The sequence below is a fragment of the Epinephelus lanceolatus genome, chromosome 10 (assembly GCF_041903045.1).
Source record: "Epinephelus lanceolatus isolate andai-2023 chromosome 10, ASM4190304v1, whole genome shotgun sequence".
NCBI lineage: Eukaryota > Metazoa > Chordata > Actinopteri > Perciformes > Serranidae > Epinephelus > Epinephelus lanceolatus.
This window is the reverse complement of record NC_135743.1, coordinates 16,903,965-16,923,112: the sequence shown is the minus strand read 5'-3', so window position 1 is coordinate 16,923,112 and position 19,148 is coordinate 16,903,965. Positions and strand designations below refer to the sequence as shown.

The following is a 19,148-nucleotide window of genomic DNA, read 5'->3' as shown; positions in this document are numbered from 1 at the left end:
ATGACATAGAATTAATTTACGACGAAAATTATAAATGTAATAATTAATACTTCAATGTCGCTTTAAAGTTGGGTTATTAACATATAGCTAACACAACGTTAACGGGGACAATGGTGCTTTTTAAACCAACAAAGTAACAATGTATCTTAGCCTAAGTTATTTTGAAACAGGCCAACCTCCGCCAGAGCACATAAAATAGTTTACTTAAAATTACCGAATTTAAAATAAAAATATAAATATAAGAGGGGGCGGGAATAGAGGGATCAAAACGGGTTGGGAAATAACTGTAATCCAACCGTCGACACAAAAACTACAATCCCCATCAGTCAAGCACAGTATATGATTGACAGTCAGTTGTCCAATTAGAGATTCTGAAACGTTGAGACTACCGCATTGGGCGGGGCTTCGTAGCACAAGAATGGAGACGATCGGCGGGCAAACGTTTCATTTCACGCATTGAAATGCAATTTCCCACGGAAATTTTTCTTATTTTTGTATTTCCATGCCACAGACGGTGACAAGGGGCTAACAAGAAGACACACGCTTGTGTGAACGAGGAGTGACGACTACACGAGGGATCGTCCAACGAGAGTAAATGAGAGGTAAGGGGAAAGAAGGGCCCGCCGTAGTAGCCGGAGAGCTTCGGGGAAAAGTGGGTAGCGCCGCCTGACGGACCGCCCGACGAACCGGGGAGCCGCTGTCAGGAAACCGCGGTGCCGAGAAACAGGTCTGCAGTATCGGAGGGAGCGCCGCCAACAGCTCTCCATATGCCATCACACACTGTAAACAAAGATATGAATCACATTTGTGTGGAAAAGCAGACAACGATTAGTGAGGCACTTCTGAGCGGTGGTCGTACTGTTAGCATTAGAGGGCCGTCATTTGGCTAACGGCTGAAAAATGCGATGTTATCTCGCGGGATTGTTCCAGGATATCTGTGTAAACACTGCTGGGGCTTCTTATTGTGCACATTATTGACCAGTGTGCTGTTACTGTTTGCGTTGTGTTACACTGAGACCATACATTTATCATATAATGGCTACTACATAACTGCTGCTACTACATAACACCAGGTTATACAGTGACACTGTTTAGTTTGACATGACCATTTCATTTTTATTCTCTCCCACAGGTGTGCTCTGACACCAGCCTTCTGGATGACAAAAGTAGTCTTCATTCATTGGACACAGCAGTGAAGTTTCAGCACCTTATCACCTGTCACACATCCCTTCATGATACACTTGCAACCTATATAAGACAACACACACACACACACACACACACACACAGAGTACCAGGATGGCTGAACAGCAGGAGGAGACAGAAGATGTGTATGTGGAGCACCAGTATATGTGCAGCGAGTGCCACCAGCTCTTCAACACCCTGGAGGACGTGCTAATCCACCAGCAGATCCACACTGGCCAAGAGGGAGAAGGAGAAGGCGAGGCAGGGGAGGTCATGACCATCCAGGGTCTCCCAGAGATGGGGCAGACGCAGCAGTACCAGTGTCTGGAGTGTGGGGCCGTCCTCGTGAACCCGGAGGAGTTGCTGCAGCACCAGGAGATGCACATGAGAGAGGCGGGGATGGAGGTGGAGCAGCAAGGTGAGTGAGCTGATTGTGTGTTGAGTGAGTTCTTCTGTGTGGAGTTTGCATGTTCTCCCTGTGTCAGTGTGGGTTTTCTCCGGGTATTCTAACTTCCTCCAACAGTCCAAAGACATGCAGGTTACATTAACTGGTGACTCTAAATTGTCCGTAGGTGTGAATGTGAGTGGTTGTATGTCTCTATGTGTCAGCCCTGTGATAGTCTGGTGACCTGTCCAGGGTGTACCCTGCCTCTCACCCAGTGTCAGCTGGGATAGGCTTCAGGCCCCCGTGACCCCTAACAGGATAAGCGATTATGGAAAATGAATGACTGAATGGGGCGTGTGTTTAGATATTCATAATGTACAGACAGTCTGTACATGATGCAAAATCATGCTATTTTGTGGAAATGAATTCATGGCTTTTTATAAAGAAATGCCTGCATTCAGGACGCCCACCAGTTCACCTGGTAGAACAGGCGTCCCATGTACAAAGGCTGTGTCCTTGCCGCAGCAGCCACAGGTTTGATTCCACCCGACATCCCTTTGCTGCATGTCATTCCCCCTCTTTCTCTCCCCCTTTCAAACTATAGCTGTCCTATCAGATAAAGGCAATTAACCCCCCAAAAATATCTTTAAAAAAAGACATGCCTGTATTCAGTGCTAATGACAAGGAAGCAAACAATCCTCAATAAAACTAAGAATGGTTCGGACTCTTCATATTCAATATTCACACCACTAGAAAAATGAATAAGATAAATCACAGTTTTTCATTCGCATAGCTGCTAATCATAGTAAGACTGAGAAACAAACAACACTAACTGCCTGTATCTGTGACTGTTCCCCAGAGCTGTGCGAGGTTTTGGAGACAGAGGAAGGGTCAGACGGTCAGATGTCAGGACCCGTTCAATACCAGTGTCTTGACTGTCTGGCTCTGTTTGATTCACCTGAGACCTGGCTGGAGCACCGGAGGACCCACAGCAGGAGCACCACACACAGCAACACAGAGGCCGTGGTACGGGAAATATATTTAACAATTTTGTTGTAGTCTGAAAAGTAAAATTATTATACCCTTTTACTATGTGAATACTACAGCAGTCTTTCTATCTTTGTCACAGTTATTGATGATTTAATAAACTGACTGGTACTGTTGGTGCTGTGCTCTTTAGGAGACACAGTAACTGATAAATTTATTAAAATAAGTTGCTTGAATTGAATATAGTTATACTAATAACATGCTATTAACAGTGATAAGTAACATGAATATTGGGCTACAGTGGTTAATGCTGTAGGTGATATTCTGCAGACTCATATGCATCCTTGAACTAGATTTATGTGGAGTGTCAAAGGCATCGTCATCTTTAGTTGGAGTTTTGTCTGAGACGATCAAAACAGAGTTTGTGTGCATTAGACCGGCAGACACTTGAAAATACTGGGTTCAATTTTATTATGGAGTGAAATTGACGATGGATGGATCAACTGTAAATCTGAGCTGTAATTTACTCCCAAACTCTCCACTGTGCTGAGTCATTCACATGCATAGGTCAAAATCTCTGCATGGTAAAGACACTTGGCAGTTTCATTCATTTAATTTGGGTCGGGCTCTTATGCTCTAAAATTCATTCAGATTGCTTCAAAGTGAAACATTTATCTCAGTGGCTCTCTGGGTTGTGTGGGCCAGCGCAGATTGGTTTGCTGCAACTGCACTGTAATTCTAGAAGGTACTACTTTGAATGGGTGTCATGGCCAGACAGCAGACAGTGAGTCTCCGAAGCATCTGATAATTAACTAAAAGACATGAATCAGAGCAACGGCACTGAGCTATTAGGATCTTTGCTTTCCGAAATGAAAGAGCAATTATTAAATATTGCTTAATTTCTGTGTATAAATGTAATAACCAGTGTTTTTTTTTTTGGCTCTGCAACAGGAGTATGTGCTACAGCCTGATGGCACTGTCACTCCACTGCACAATATGCAGAACTACGTGCTGAGTGAGCAGCAGGCTGGGGAGATCTTGGCACAGGTATTTTGGATGGTAAACAACTCACATCAGAGGAATTAAATAAGAATTAGATAAAGGGTTTTAAGGTTGGTACATTTCTGTGTGTATTTTTCAGGTACTCGCTCAGCAGCAGCAGCAACAACAACAGAAGAAACGTCAGTCTGTCTCCAAACCTTCTACACCCTCCCGCTCCTCCCTGCTGCCTCCAGTGACAGCGACCCCCGGCTCTGCCACCATGCACCTGCAGATTCTCACAGCTCAAGCTCTGGCAGACAACCCCACCACCCCCAGCCAGCGCCGCTCCAAGCTGCCCCCTCTGTTGCCTGCTGTGGGGCGGAGCTCTTCAGGAAAGCTGGGGGTCCTGGAGAATGGGGTTCAGAGACTGGAGTTAAGGTTGGCCCCCAGTGTCCAGGATGACTCCCAGCAGCCAACAGAGGTGGTGGTCATCCATCCTTATGAGTGCTCCGAATGCTCCCTTCTCTTCCAAACCCCAGAGGACTTCCTCCAGCACCAAGGAGAGCACTTTCTGGGTCAGGACAAAGAGAGCGGAGAGCCAGGCGTCATGAGTGGCTTTGACGAGGTGAGAGGGAGGGAAGAGACTACAGAAAAGATGGAGGACATCAGGATAAGAGTGGCAGAGAAGAAAGCAACAGTGTGGACCAAGACCCAACAGTGTGAGCTCTGCAACCGCACCTTCACCTCCGTCAACCGGTTGGCTGCTCACAAGCGCGTGCACGAGCAGGGCACGCATGAATGTCCAGAGTGCGGCAAGGTGTTCAAGAAGGCGACATCACTGCAGACACACATGCGCACACACTCAGGCGTGGCCAGGTACCTTTGTGTGGACTGCGGCAATGGCTTCACCACTGAGATGACTCTTATCATGCACAGGTAAACACAACAGCGACCGGATCACTGTGAGAAACTGACGGCTGATATTAAATTTTGTTTCTTCTGCTGCCTGTCTCATTTTTACCTCCTGGTGTCTTACAGGAAGTCCCACACTGCAGATCCCCTGCACAGGTGTCACTTCTGCAACAAAACCTTCACCAACATGACCAAGTACCTCTACCACCGTAGAACCCACCTCAACCGTGATTCATCTGCCACACCTGCCCCTGTTTCCATGGTAATAAGCAGATCCCCTTGACTAATTGTGTCCACAACCCCAAGTTAAGCGAGGCAAGCACTGTAGGATTTGGGCCAGTTTTAGCAAGGTTGATTTATTCCAACTCCCTCTGTACGAGGGATACAGGACCGCACCAACTCATACTGTGCGGCCCAGTTGTCTCACTGTTTGGGGAAAATACACAATAAAATGGTACAATAACTGGGTAGAAGCTACACTGTAAGACTGGTTGAGAAAGAAGGCACTAATCTCTGGGAACTGACTCCTGACTCTGCTTCAACTGTTCGAGAGCCTGACTACAGCTGACTGAAAATTCAGATTTTACAGAAATGTATCAGACCATCAGACAGCAGGTCAGGAGCAGTTGATTGGTCCTGGCTCCCCCTATACGACGGCTGACGAATCTTAAATTCAGTCTGCCTCTAAAATGAGTCATGTGGCTCAAAATTCGGGTCAGAAACAGCTCAAATCACACAGTGCGTGCTCAGCTTTAGTCTGACATTTCAATCTAACTTATGCTTGTTTTCTTCTGCAGGTCTCAGCTCCAGTAAGAGCATCTATCTCTGCTCTTGCCATCCTACAGAAAGCACGAGAGAAGAACTTGCTTGCTGCTGAGGCAAAGCTCAACCTGCTGGCCCCTCTCACAGAGGATGAGATGGAAAAACTGGGAGAGGAACCGATTGAAAGCTCTCAGAGCAAAGTGGAAAGAGGTGAAGTGGCGAAGCAGGGGGAGGACAGCAACATGGAGGTGTCTGCCCCACTTGAAGGCAACACTGATGATCCCCAGCAGGTGGGAGATGCCACCAAGTCTGGCTCAGCTGCAAATGCTGCTTCGATGGATGACACCGGTGAAGGAGTCACAGCTGAAGCTGCATCATCAGACAAAGGGCCTTTTTCTTGTCGTTCATGCTCAAAGACCTTTCCCTCTCAGCTGCAGCTTGTTCACCATCGACGCAAGTCCCATGTCCCTGAGCGCAGCTTCGTTTGTGGTGTCTGTGGCAAGGCTTTTAAGAAGCAGATCCACGTGCGCAACCACATCCGCATTCATACCGGCGAGCGGCCCTTCCAGTGTTCTGACTGCGGCAAAACTTTCTCCTCTCTAGCCAATCTGATGAGGCACAATCTTATCCACTCTGGTGTTCGACCGTACCGCTGTGATGTCTGCCACCGCTCCTTCTCACAGTCCTCCAACCTCCGTCAGCACAGCCTGCTGCACACAAGTGCTGCGACACTGTGTTGCCCGGACTGCCCTGCTACCTTTCGTTGGCCCACCAAGCTAGCAGCACATCGCTACACCCAACATCCAGGGGCTCCGGCCCCTTTCCCATGTCCCCACTGTGAGGCTGGCTTCCTGACTAGGAGACAACGAGACAGTCACTGTCTGGAGCAGCACCCCACCCTGGTGCAGGCTGGCACAGGAGGAGAGATGGGCACAGAGACGGACAACCAGGCAGAGCTGGGCAAAGATCTGACTACAGCGCCCTCCACCTCAGCCACAGCAGAGACAGAATCAGGGGATTCTGCCAGTCTCGTGCGGGGAGGTCTGGACTGCAACATCTGTGGGAAGAAGCTCAACTCTCCTGCCAATCTGCGACTTCACAGATTGAGCCACTTTGCCTTAGGCCCTGGGCGACCGCGGTGCCCCTCCGGGAAGCGGCCCAAAGCCCACCAGTGTCCCATCTGTGGCAAACTGTTTGTCTCGTCCTCCGGAGTTGCACTTCACCAGCGAGTCCACACCGGGGAGCGCCCCTTTCCTTGCCAAGTGTGCGGGAAATGCTTCCGTCAGAACACACACCTGCGAGAGCACCTGCGCACACACTCGGGCGAACGGCCATTTCGCTGTGAAGTGTGCGGAAAGGGTTTCATCCAGAGCATGCACCTGGCCGAACACCGTCGAACGCACACAGGCGAACGGCCACATGTATGTCCGCAGTGTGGCAAAGCCTTCAAGACCTTCTCCAATCTGAGGAACCACAAGAAGACCCACGCCAGGCAGCAGAGGCTGGATGAAGAGGCTGCAGCCCAGGCCGCCATGGAGACCAGCTCTGCTGTGGCAGTGGTGGACTCTTCAGCAGTGGAACTAGCTAACGGGCAGCCTCAGCTCATCCAGATCCAGGCCTCGGATCTTCAGCAGGTCAGAACGTGTATCCTACTCCCCTCATCCCTAAACATGAAAAACACTTGACAAAGCTTATGTGATCTGGTTGCCATAGTGACCTGTTTTAGTCTGATCTAATTAACTATTTAAGATTAAACTTTTAAATTAAAATTAGTAAGAGATTATACGAGTAAATGTGTCTGCGCACTCTCTGCTGTTAGTTGAACTTATTCTGATTTCCGTTTCCTCCTCTCAGACACAGGGCACTCCTACTATCATGTGTAACGAGTTTGGGGAGACGATAGCCATCATTGAGACCAGCGAGGGAGGAGCGCTACCTCTGGAGCAGGCCTTGGAGATCTATCACACAGCTTTGGAGAACGGCCTCACGATGGACACAGTCGCCGTGGACGGACTGCAGCTCCTCTGAGGACGAGTACAAGTGGACAGAAAATAAAAGTTTATTCCTCTGAATTGATGAGTTCAGTACGATAGTGTTAGAACTGACTCTAATTGACTACTGAGAAGTTCAGACTTATTGGATCAGATAATTACGTCCTGGACGAGAACGCTATGAAATGTCAAACGCAGATGAAGTTCAGCAAACAGACCAAAGTAATTTATCGACCCTGTTTTACAAAGCTATGAGAGGGATCAGTGTTAAAGTTTATTGAAAGATGAACACTAAAATCATGGATATGACATTCATTATGAAATAAGGACCATTGGTTGTGCCTCATGTCATTTGTATAATTAATTTGACCATTTCACAAAATGGATGTGATTTTTCTTCTGCTTGATTGTGCTGTTGTAAATATGTGAAATCAATAAATGTTTTTCCAAGGTGATTAATATTTGGAACCCACGTTCTCATTTAACACATATAGGGATGAAACATTTACTGGTGTGGCGATTAACTGGGGTAAAATTCTCTTTGGTTAGTTTAATCATTTCAAATTTTAATTGCAGTGACAACCCTGTTTGATTACAGCACTTTGAAAAACTCATTAAATACTGTCCAGCGTCAACCATAGTTAGCAACAGTCTCCCAGACACATGGCCACAATGTTAATGCTAATGTAATGTTAATTTCATTTGTGGTTTTCATTTAGGGCTTGGTGATACGAGAAAATCAAATCACAATATTTAGAACCAAATACCTCAATGTCGATAGACGATATTACAGGGTCGACTACTGGTGCTTTAACAAAACACTTACACAATTATACTTTTTATATATATTCATCATTCATTCATTCATTTTCCGTGACCACTTATCCTGTTTGGGGTCGTGGGGGCTGGAGCCTATCCCGGCTTACATTGGGCGAGAGGCGGGGTACACCCTGGACAGGTCGCCAGACTATCACAGGGCTGACACATACAGAAACCATTCACACACACATTCACAACTACAGCCAATTTAGAGTCACCAGTTAACCTAACCTGCATGTTGTTGGACTGTGGGAGGAAGCTGGAGTTCCTGGAGAAAACCCACGCTGTCACATGCAAACTCACTGAGTCACAGAAGGGCTCCCCCAACCTGGGATTCGAACCAGGAACCCTCTTGCTGTAAGGCGACAGTGCTTCTGTAATGTAGATATAATGATTAAGTGGGTATAGACAAATAATGGAACAGGTAGAACAGCCTGGGAGGTACAGAAAATGACATACCTTCATTGTAATACAGCCTTTAAAAACAAGAACATATCATCATATAATGGTATCGATATAATATCAATAAATTGCCCAGCCCCGTTTAATTGGTGAAATTATTTCGGCACATGTTAACAATACCACGATAATACTGATATCTGTGATCATTTTGGTCACTATAATCGTGATATGTAATTTTCAGTTTCATCTCTAAACTCAAGCACATATTAGTTCACATAAGTAGAGGCAACTTGAGCTGCTGTTACATTTCAAAGGAGACAGACGAAAATGATACTTCATTTTAGATACCGTTTGTGTATCTCTGCTTAAGGAAAACCCATTTTTCACATTGCCAGCGATAAAATCACTTTAATTGAACACCTATTTTTATTTGCATACTGAAAGATACAGATACAAACTTAAATTATTCATATAAATTCCTCTCTTGTATACTGGAACAGCAAAACAAGGAGTATAACACAAAAACATTAATAGCCATATTTATTATTGTTTTTTTCCATTTCATGTGTTTTTACCTTCGGTATCAGGTGTCTTAAAAGTCAACTTATGTTCAATGACAGATTTTTCCTTATCAATAATATAACGAGTCTACTGACTCTACAGTAATTATTTACAACACAACCAAGTCTTGCACAAAGACACAACCAGTATTAGATCCTACCAGCTCTCTTTGATTCATTCCCCTCCCCCTCACTTCCCCCAGTTTTCTCTCCATCCGTCTAAAAAGGAGGTCTGGAGAGAGCAATAAAGTGACAAAGGGAGGAAGGAGGGAAGGAAAGAGGTGGAGGAAGGAGATGTACAAGTGTTGAGGCTATAGAGTCAAACTAAGCGAGGGACAGAGAGGCATAACAGGGCTGTCTAAAAACATACAGCTTATTACTGCTGAAAGAATATAAAGGTCCACGTTGTGTTGAGTCGTCCTCTTTAAAATGAACAATAAAAATAACTGCACCGCAGATCCTTGCTGAGGTGAGAGGCCAGTCAAGGGAAGACTACAATGGAGGAACTGTTCAGGTGTGGAGCAGCTTCTCTCACCTGCCTCCAAAATTATAAAAAACAAAACAGCTGGCAGAAATGAAGGAAAAGTCCAAACTAAGGACCAGGGTTCACTGCAATGATATGAGTAGTAATAATAATAATTATAATAATAATAATAACCATAGGAATAGTACAACAACAAACTGAATATGACAATGTTAAATACAAATCAAATTATTTTAAAAAAGTTAATAAAACTGCTTGGCAATAGAGGATTAAGGCCTTATCAGCCTGACCTCTACAACTAAGAGCCAGGATGTGCCCATTGACTCCAACCCACCTCCTTCCTTCATGGCGAGCAAATGAGAGGCACAGGAATGCTCGGTTCCTACCTACTGGCATGTGCTAGCGTCAGTCGCAAGAAGGGAGGACTTGGCCAGACAGGTAATTGCAGGAATGATGGCACTGCCAGAAGTCCACTTGAGTTTCAGTCAATGTTTTTTTCAGTCACTCCCAGTAGACCTCCCCTGAAGGTCTATGTGCGAGCGATAAAAGGGAGAAAAAGATCTTTCCAGGTCCACAGTAACGAGTTCTCTTGTTGAATCAAATCGTTTCCGGCTGTCGAGGGCCCAGCCCCCTAATGTCAGCAGAAACAAGACACAAGCTTACAATAGTTAAGTCTAAATACAGGTTGTTCCTCAAGCAGACACTCTCTGCTTCAACTCCTCTAAACGCTATTAAAAACAAATATCAAAACACATAATGTCCTTGTTTTAAAACTGCTGACTTACACCGTCTCAGAATGGGTTAAAGCAGGTCTCTCCGTCCCAAAACAAGAACCCTTTCTTCTTCAAGGCAAATGAGTGCAGCTGTACACAATGGTCCTTCGTTCACTGGCATCGGTGGGAGCTTTTTCTCCAAGGTGGTTAATACAGAGTGCTAATTCAAGTGTGGGAATTAAGAGTTTGCAGGATGTGTGTGTGTGTGTGTGTGTGTGTGTGTGTGCATTGTGGTAGTTTTTGTGCCACTGGCTTTTCATGTGTCCTTTTTTTTTGGTAAAAGGGTCACACATTACCCAAGGAAAAAAGAATTGCATACAAAAATCTCTCACTCCCACAGGTTGGCTGCTGAGGATGGACAGAAATCAGCATCTATCCAGAGGAGAGTTAAGAGTGTGGATTTAAAAAAAAATGTGTGTGAAAGCGTGAGGGGGGTGTGGAAAGGTGTGACGTCAGTCACTGATTGGTCAATCTAATTTGTCAGCGTCCCTCATCTAGAAGAGTCCTGTGAATCACGAGGATCCTCCGGGCTCCCCTCTGTCCCTTGCTCCACATCTTCATCCTGCAGGTCCCCACCTCCTCTGAGAGATCCTTCTCCTGACTGGGAGCCAGAAGGTCCAGGGAGGGAGCCAGCTGAGTCAGGGATGCCTAAACCAGAGACATCAGAGGGGGCAGCCGTCTGCATTATCTTCTGCCGGACCTCCCTGATCTTCAACTGCAGACACACCTTGGTGGGAAATATGTCAGAGTATCTTGTCTGGAAGGCTGCAGTGGCCTGAGCTGGAAACACAAGAGCAAAAGAAAAGCACTCGCTCTGAAAATGCTTGTAGACATAAACAGAGTGTGTGTTTGTGAGCATGTTTACTCCCTGCCCTTTATTTAAAAGGAGTAAAATCATATCTCAATGTAGGGCTGTGTGCAGCGTATTGAAAGCCCCTCATCGACAACTGCTGCAGGAGCGTGAGCCCCGCCACGCAGTCACAGTGACAGAGCTAACTGCTAGCATTACATAGCTAACATTTACTTGCGCTTATTAGCAGGTTTCAACAACAGAGTTGAGCTGTTTCAGTGTCAGTGTGAGTTTGCTGGCATCTGCATAACAGCACCAACATAAAGTTCTCTTATCCTGTGGGATGTCAGATAAACAAGGACGTCACCTGAATAGGCGGCCGTTCAGTGTGGCCCAGGACACATTAGAGTCCACACAGCTGAAAGAATGTGGCCCAGACCACCTCTGAATGTGGTTTGGGTGATGCATTTGGTGCATTCACGCCTGTACTTAGAGTTGTCTACTTATGATCCAGTCACCCAGGATGCATTTTAATACCAGGTGTAAACAGGGCCTGTGTCGTACCTGATGGAAAGAAGCCCTGCTCCTGGAACAGCTGCATGACCAGCGCTCGCCTCTGGTCCAGTGTTCGTCGCAGAGAGGAGTACGGCACCTTATCAAACTCCAGATCTGTCAGGATATCTTCTCCGTCTGTGGCTGGGAGAGGGACAGACAGGCAGAGTGGTTGTTACAGTGATGAACATCTTTGTTTATGACCCTTCAGCCCCTCATCATCTTAAAAAGCACTCCGAGATATGAGACCAACCAAGCAGGAAAAATATGGTAGTGAATAAAATGTTTCTCCAAATCAGTGATTCATGTCTGGTTCAGATACTTTTTATTTATTTATGTTTTTTGACTAGTCCTAACCTCAGTTTGACAAACAAAATCTTTATCCAAGGTCCACTTAGTAGCTTTTTTTTTTGGAGCTTTCAGCTGCATTTTTCAAGTTTTGTTGGCCTACAAACTCCTACATGCCTACTTCATATATTTTACTACATCATGCCATCTTAGGTTTTCACTGCTGGAAGAAAACAATAAAAGGAGAAAAAGTTAAATTAAAAATCAAACTAGAATTTCCACCCCACAGTTGTATGCCTCCATCACAATTTACATCCATGTCCGTGCAGACTCATATGTAGCCATGACAATAGACAATATTTCAAATGTGGATGTTGCTGCAAAAAAGCTAAACATTCTAAAATGTGGAGGCTTCACACACATCTTCAACCCGGCAGCAGAGCAGCTCTATATAATAGCTCTATATAATCAGCACAGTAACCAGGTCAGTATCCGACCAAAATGTCTCCTTTTCTATTCCTGAGTTACGGCGTTGAATTATGGACAGAAAATGGGTTTTTACACAACATTATCATCACAGTGAGGTTGACCTTTGATCTTTTGGATATAAAAATGTCATCACTCTATCATTTTATCGTATTAGTCATTTGTGAGGAATATATCATAATTAGTGTATGAATTCTTGAGTTATGGCCAAAAACATGTTGTGTGAGGTCACAGTGACCTTTGACCACAGCGGTGCAGAGGCATAACAACTCTGTAATGCAGCATGCAGATACTGTGTCGTTACTAAGTGAACTGTGACCTGTAGGTATTTGGATGTGTACTTCCATAACCAGACCAATAAGTTGCTTATGTTTTTAGTCATTAAAATAATCACTTTTAAAAAACATGCACAGCAAATTTTCAGTGAGATTAAAGTAACTAAAATAAATCCAAATATGGAGAAGGAATTTATTTAACAATTCAAGGATAAAACCCTTAACATGAACTCTCTTATTTTCAAGGCAGTCATTAAGACAATCACCTGATTGGAAATATATTTAGACTTCACTGCATGTTACCTGCTCTGTCGAAGGTGAAGATGTCTCCCTCACACTTGGCGGCACTTTTAGGCGTGTTGGGTTCAGAGCTGCAACTTGAGCGCCGCCGACTCTTTCTCTTAGGAGAGACTTGCTCGTCAGTGGCCGAGTCCAAATCTACAAGCACACAGAGGAAACAAACTTAATCAGCAGAGATCAAATCTCTGTATTTATCTGAATTAATCATGTACCTAAAGTGAGCAAACACTACATAGTTCTACATTTTCTTCTATAGACAGCAGCAGTTGTCTGCTCTGTTCACCAAACGACCCTACAGTACTCCTAAAGCATTGAGTCAGATTATTAAGTGACTGAAACCTGTGGAGTTCTTCCTCTTGCGGCGATAGCTGCCCAGAATGGCGCGGGGTGAAGTAGCCAGACTCTGCAGGGTGGGTGAAGGCAAAACCTCCTCTGGCCGAAACTCTGGCAGCTCGGCAAAGCGCTCCTCGAAATACACCTCCGACAGCACCCTGCCAGACCAACACACGCGCACACACACAAAATATACAGTATATATACACCGTCCATCAATAATTTCTGCAACCTAACACTAAAGAATCACAAAGGTGTTAACTCACTTGTCCACCGAGTCAAAAGTCTTCTTGAGTGGTGGTGGGCGGGCCTTGACTTTTTTGGGTGTAGGACCATCTTTGTCAGTCTGTGGGGGCGGCAGGGTGGGTTCTGTGGCTGATGGAGGGGGGAGAGGAGAGGAGGGGAGGGACTCCTTCCATCCAGCCTGCACAGAAAGTTCAATTTAAGTATTTTATACAAAGTCACAGAGATTTTATGTTTGAACAACAACTGTGTTGTTTCCGGTCATGATGTCAGAGCTAGAAACCGTTGTGTGATGTTCCTGTCACCTCTTTGGTGGTTGTGCTTTCTCTGTGTCGCATGTCAGAGGAGTCCGCTGCACTGGAGCCCTCCAGGGGTCTGTCAGAGGACGGCGGCTCCTCAGCAGGATGTGTTGATGGAGACCCTGTCTGCCCTGCTTGCTCAGAATCAAAAGAGAAGCGACTGGTGGCTGCAGCTTCCCTCTCCCTCTCCTTTTCCCTTTCTCGCTCCTTCTCCCGCTCTCTCTCCCGCTCCCGCTCCCTGTCTTTCTCCCTTTCTCTCTCTTTTCCTCTACCTCCTCCTTCATAGCTGCCCACAGGGATGTTCGCTACTGTTGCCTTCACCTTCTGAGGGGTCCTGACGGGAAGCTGGGTAAGTTTGGGTGTACCTGGTGTACTGCCTGTAAAACAGCAAGATCAAGATGAGTTGGTTCAACAAACTCAGAGTGCTGAAGCCTCACATTAGGTTCAGATAAACTTTGGAAGGCATTTTTGTAGAGAAAGAGGACTGAGGAACCTCCCCCCCCCCCCATTCACTTTCATCTAAAACACACATATTTTAAAGGCCAGTATGAACAGATGGACTGAATACAGCAGGCAAAACGCATTTTAGATGTTGGCTTTGCTGACAGAAAAGCTAGCAATGTTAACACAAGGTAACATAGTCCCCACTGCCCACCTTCTGGTCTCCACTGGTTTGCTAACGTTAGCCCAGGCCCCTCTGCACTGCACACCACCCAGGTTGAGCTAGCTAATTGGGCCATTAACTGGTAACACTGTCCTGGGATGAGACCACAAAACCCCTTTAGCATTGTTAACTCTGTTAGCAGCACTAGCTGAGCTGACACTGATGCTGACGACAGAGCTAAAAGTGGGCACAATGGTTTTACAGCAACGTTGTTGGGTTGGGACAGTGTTAGTGGTGCTAATTGCTAAATGAGTGGCACTACTAGCCAGCTCCCAACAGACCAGGTAGGGTGTAGTGCAGTTAACTAAATATCCCTAGTGCATATGGAAAGAAATTTGTGAATCTATCCTTTAAGCAGTGGCCACCTACAGGAAAAGCTTTGCTATAACCCAACAGCACAAGTCAAACACAGGCACATAACATGAAAAAAATGTTCATGTCCCTCTTAATGTCATGCAGCATTTTCCCTCCATCTCGCTTTTACATAAATATTAACAAAGTAAATTTTAAATTTCATCTCCCGTGTAAGCTCTTAAAAGAGATCATTTACTGGGATGAACATGAGCGGGGCCGATATAGCTACAGGCAGCACATCATTTACAAAAAACATAAAAACCAATTACAACCTTGAACACCGAGTGTTTAATAGAAACAATGCACGTGGGCGTACCAGGTGTTTGAATCTGAAGTGGAGGACTGCAGGGCCTTATGGACACAGCTGAGCCACTGGGAGGTGCCACTGAGCTGCTACTGCTGGAGGTCTGCCTCTCCTGATGTCTGTCTGAATGCGTCAGCATTTCTGTCTGCCTCTCAGCCTGTCTGTCAGTTTGTCGATCTGCGGGTCTGTCCGCGGGCAGGTGCCTGTCTGCCTGTCTGTCCGGATGGGGCTGCGGATGTGGGTGCGTGATTGTGGCATGGGTTGTTGTGTGTTTGGACAGGATGTGGGGGGAAGCACTGGAAGGGCTCGAGACAGAGTAGACCACGCTGGGGGGTACCGCTGTCATGGAGACCACCCCTGTTGCCATGGTGACGTTAGGTGAAGGAGGGTAGATGGCGGTGACTATCTGGCCCCCGGAGCCTGAGGCAGGGGCTGAGGTGGAGGGCTGTGGAGACTGAGCTGTGGCGAGGAGCGGCGGCTGACCTGGATGAAGGAAGATGTATTCAATCAAAAGAGACACGTGTGGATATTGTAGTTCAGGGGTCGGCAGTTAAACAAGCAAGTTAAACCACGGGCCAGTTGTTTCAGTGTTGCTCATTGGACAATCTTTTACAAGCACAGTGGAAATACCAGACTATATTCTTTCAACATCTTTTGTTTGTTTGTTTTATTTCATGTTGGAATTCATTGGAGATATAAAACTGTTTAGATTTATAACAGAGGGCAGATTTTTTTCCCATGGATGTCTGAGCTTACAGATTTAAAACAGCTTATGTTGACACCCATTTGGCAAAACAATTACTCATGTATGCAAATGTCCTGTGTTACGAGACTACAGATATGATTGATAGTTTGTTCACACATAATAAACATTGTCCCACTTTGATTACAGCTGAATAAAAGTCATTAACACAAATTTGTTTGGGTCAAACAGACTCAAGTCATGGCATCTAAATGTGTTTGAATTCACAGAGTACAGTATGTACGGTAGTGTGTTCACACCAGAGAAAGTGACTGTATGCATACTAAATATGGACGGTTTTTGGAATGCGCTGTTGATGGACACTTTTTTCCCATAATGCAATGCACATAGAAATGGAGACTCTGCTAGCAGCTGGAAAAAATGTAATCATGTGCAGATGGTGGTTAAAGAACTTGAAAAACAAAGGAATAAGTCTTAAATCTTTGAAAACCACTTTGATGTCTATTTGTGAAGTTTAATTGCCAGTGGCGCTCCAAAAGTCAAAGTCTGATTGATGTCACACATATTTTATCATTTCCTGTTGGTATAAAATGGTGAAGAATTCTGATTTTTTTATGCTAATTGCTAAAACAGTATACTGATGAAGAGTACAGACTGTATTATATTAGGATGTAGTACTGTTGGTATGGATTTTTTTGGACACAGCTTTGGATTCCTCTCTTTACGTTGCAGTGTTTGATGTTATGAGGTCATATTTACTGGGATTAAAATAAGCCTTTTATTTACTTTGTTACTGACAGTAAATTTACTGAAAGAGTTTTCATGTAAGCTATAAAAAAAAAAAAAAGGAAAACTTCAACATTCGTCAGCCAGCTGGATTTATCACAGGGCTGCTATTTGCTACTTTTGTTTTTCATACAGCTAATTTCAGGTTTGGAAATTAGCACCAGCCACCAGCCAAATGCTGGTAAAATAAGCAGCGGCTGCGAGATTTGCGTCACTCACCAGCCAAAAAACAATGGTAATCTATTAAGTGGCTCATAGATTTTGGAATCCACTAACAACAGTGGCAGGTGGATAAAAAAAAAAGTTCATTTCCAACCCTGGCTCACTGCATACACTTTCTCTCTGCAGCACTGACCTGCAATCAGCGGCTGAACCAGCGTTTGTCCAGGCGGTGCGATGGCTGTGAACCCAAGTGTTGCCAGGGGTGACGGGACATATGCAGAACCAGGCACTGGCAGGGCTTGCTGTGTGGTTGAGGAGCCTGTTGTCGTGGAGACCAGAGGCAGAGTGGATGGGACCCCTGGAGGGGACTGGACATAGGTGATCCTGGACGAAGAGGTATAAAGGTGATTTGAAGAGAGAAATATGTGGTATAAAAATGAAGAGGACACAGGGAGAGTGAAGAAGATGACATTTTTGTAATGAAAAAATGTCAAGAAAGGTGTAGCAGTTGCGACAGAAGGTGTTATGGTACAATAATGAGCCAGAGCAGGAATGAAGGGAACAGAGACATGATTAGAAGGAAAGAGGAAGACAAAAAAAGAAGTGCTGCAGTGAGGGTCAGTGGGTGAGTGTACATCACAGCGAGCTGCACTGGATGACTAGCGCTGTGTGTGTGTGTGTGTGTGTGTGTGTGCTAGAAGCTGAGAGGTAGTGTGGGGGTGGCAGGCAGAGGCAACTTGGGCCACCAGCAGCATGACTAACACATCCAGAATAGAGCTGCACTGCTACAGCTGCACCCCTGCCGGAGTTTTTGTTTCTCGCATTGTCTGCTCACTATGCTTTAAGAAATCTGGACATCTCTGCCATAAGAAACAATACAACTTCATTTATCTAACACATAAGCACCAAAATGTAACTGGACTTACTTCAATCTATAATCTACAAGAAAAAGAGTCATTCATTTCTATAACAACACCTGTTTTAATTCCACTAATAACAATAAAAGTCCACTCATAATAAAACCCTGTTTAAACCCTTGATGGGCACAAAATGGACCATGCAGAGAAGCATTTACTTCATCTGAAATGGCTGAATAAACCTTTTATCATCTATCCAATGGGTAAAGTTGTTATGCAAACACTTTTTCTGATTGCTTTCTATTTTTGGAGTAAGTACATGAATTCTGTGCATGCACACTCAGCTGAGTTAAGTCCAAGATGGTTGCAAGGGAATTATCTTTGGTTAAGCGATATATACTAGTTTTAGTGAGACTCAGAAACAATGCGAGTCCAATTAGTGGTTTGCTGTTCCCCGCTTAAAAACAGCAGAAGTATATTCTGAGAAAAAAAAAAAAAAAAAGATGTTGCTTCAACAGGAGGCATGGCACTAAACCAATGGTGGTGATCAAAGCTTGTCCATCTTTTCAAATGTTTGCTCATGTGCTGGAACTCCTTTCTCTAAATATTTATTCTGGAGCACATAGACAGGACATGCAAACATAACGCCTTATCCACTTTTTTTTTCTTCTTCTTTTTTAAAGCACTGTGTGAATCCTTTCATGGAAGTCGTCAGTCGGATTTATATCACACAGAAACAAATATTTGGCTCATGTAAACTTGAAAGAAACTGACAATAATGGAACTACTACAGAGATCAACAGGAGCCTAGGGTAGGATGAGCGAGGCTGGCATATGTTCTTAAATGGGCGCCTGTTTGTCAGAGCTGAGTCAAGCTTTACTGGCACATAATTTGTTTATAGACCCTTTCAGACATCTGATCTGTAACATTGTTGGGTTCGTCTATCTGGAAGAAGAAACAGCTTTTGGGCTTTTAAATATACTGTAGATCTCTCCATTCCAGAGTATTTTAAGAACACGGGGAGAGCTACGGTGCTTCATTAGACAGCATTACGTACATATAGCATATGCAGACTAGAGTAGTCGATCAAAAGAAAATTAATCTGCAACTATTTTATAATCAATTAATCATTTTAGTAATTTTTCAATCAAAAATGTCAAATATTTGTTGAATGCTGCTTCTTAAATGTGAGAATTTGCCATTTAAATGAAGAGTTTAAGTTTTTGAACGTTGGTTGGACAAAAGAAGCAAAGCATCTTTCACATTTTATATACTAAAGTGAAAATAATTGTCAGATTAGTAGACAATGAAAATAATCATTAGTTGTAGCCCTAATGCTGACAGCACCCACATTGTTCTATTTACATTTGTGGAAAAAAATTAGGTATAATATCTAAGTTTTGCTCATGTGCTGCATAATTTGTAGGTTAAAGCATTTTGCTGGGTTTTCATCCTTTAAGCAGCTGGAATGAAGTTGAAAATTGAGGGCAAACTGGCTGATAATCTGATC

The 19,148-nt window shown here is 44.5% G+C and overlaps 2 protein-coding genes across 3 annotated transcripts in view; one reads left to right on the top strand and one right to left on the bottom strand.

Moving 5' to 3' along the window:
- Window positions 1-380: 380 nt before the first annotated feature.
- znf526 (zinc finger protein 526) lies at window positions 381-7,662 on the top strand. The gene is made up of 8 exons (XM_033641647.2): window positions 381-602; window positions 1,133-1,603; window positions 2,430-2,596; window positions 3,509-3,604; window positions 3,699-4,474; window positions 4,577-4,712; window positions 5,248-6,846; window positions 7,067-7,662. Exons 2-8 carry the CDS (start codon window positions 1,300-1,302, stop codon window positions 7,238-7,240), a joined length of 3,252 nt encoding a protein of 1,083 aa, XP_033497538.1. The 5' UTR covers window positions 381-602; window positions 1,133-1,299; the 3' UTR covers window positions 7,241-7,662.
- Window positions 7,663-8,816: 1,154 nt separating this feature from the next.
- The window catches only part of cicb (capicua transcriptional repressor b), a 39,526-nt gene continuing 29,194 nt past the window's right edge, over window positions 8,817-19,148 (bottom strand). The window contains exons 14-21 of one of the 2 annotated variants that reach the window (XM_033640023.2): window positions 16,974-17,164; window positions 15,142-15,612; window positions 13,814-14,184; window positions 13,532-13,689; window positions 13,272-13,432; window positions 12,936-13,070; window positions 11,596-11,727; window positions 8,817-11,021 (exon numbers count right to left, since the gene is read on the bottom strand). In XM_033640023.2, the coding sequence (XP_033495914.2) occupies window positions 10,732-11,021; window positions 11,596-11,727; window positions 12,936-13,070; window positions 13,272-13,432; window positions 13,532-13,689; window positions 13,814-14,184; window positions 15,142-15,612; window positions 16,974-17,164 (1,909 nt within the window). In that variant the 3' untranslated portion in view covers window positions 8,817-10,731. The remainder of the gene's footprint in view (window positions 11,022-11,595; window positions 11,728-12,935; window positions 13,071-13,271; window positions 13,433-13,531; window positions 13,690-13,813; window positions 14,185-15,141; window positions 15,613-16,973; window positions 17,165-19,148) is intronic. The other variant, XM_033640024.2, reaches the window with a different exon arrangement.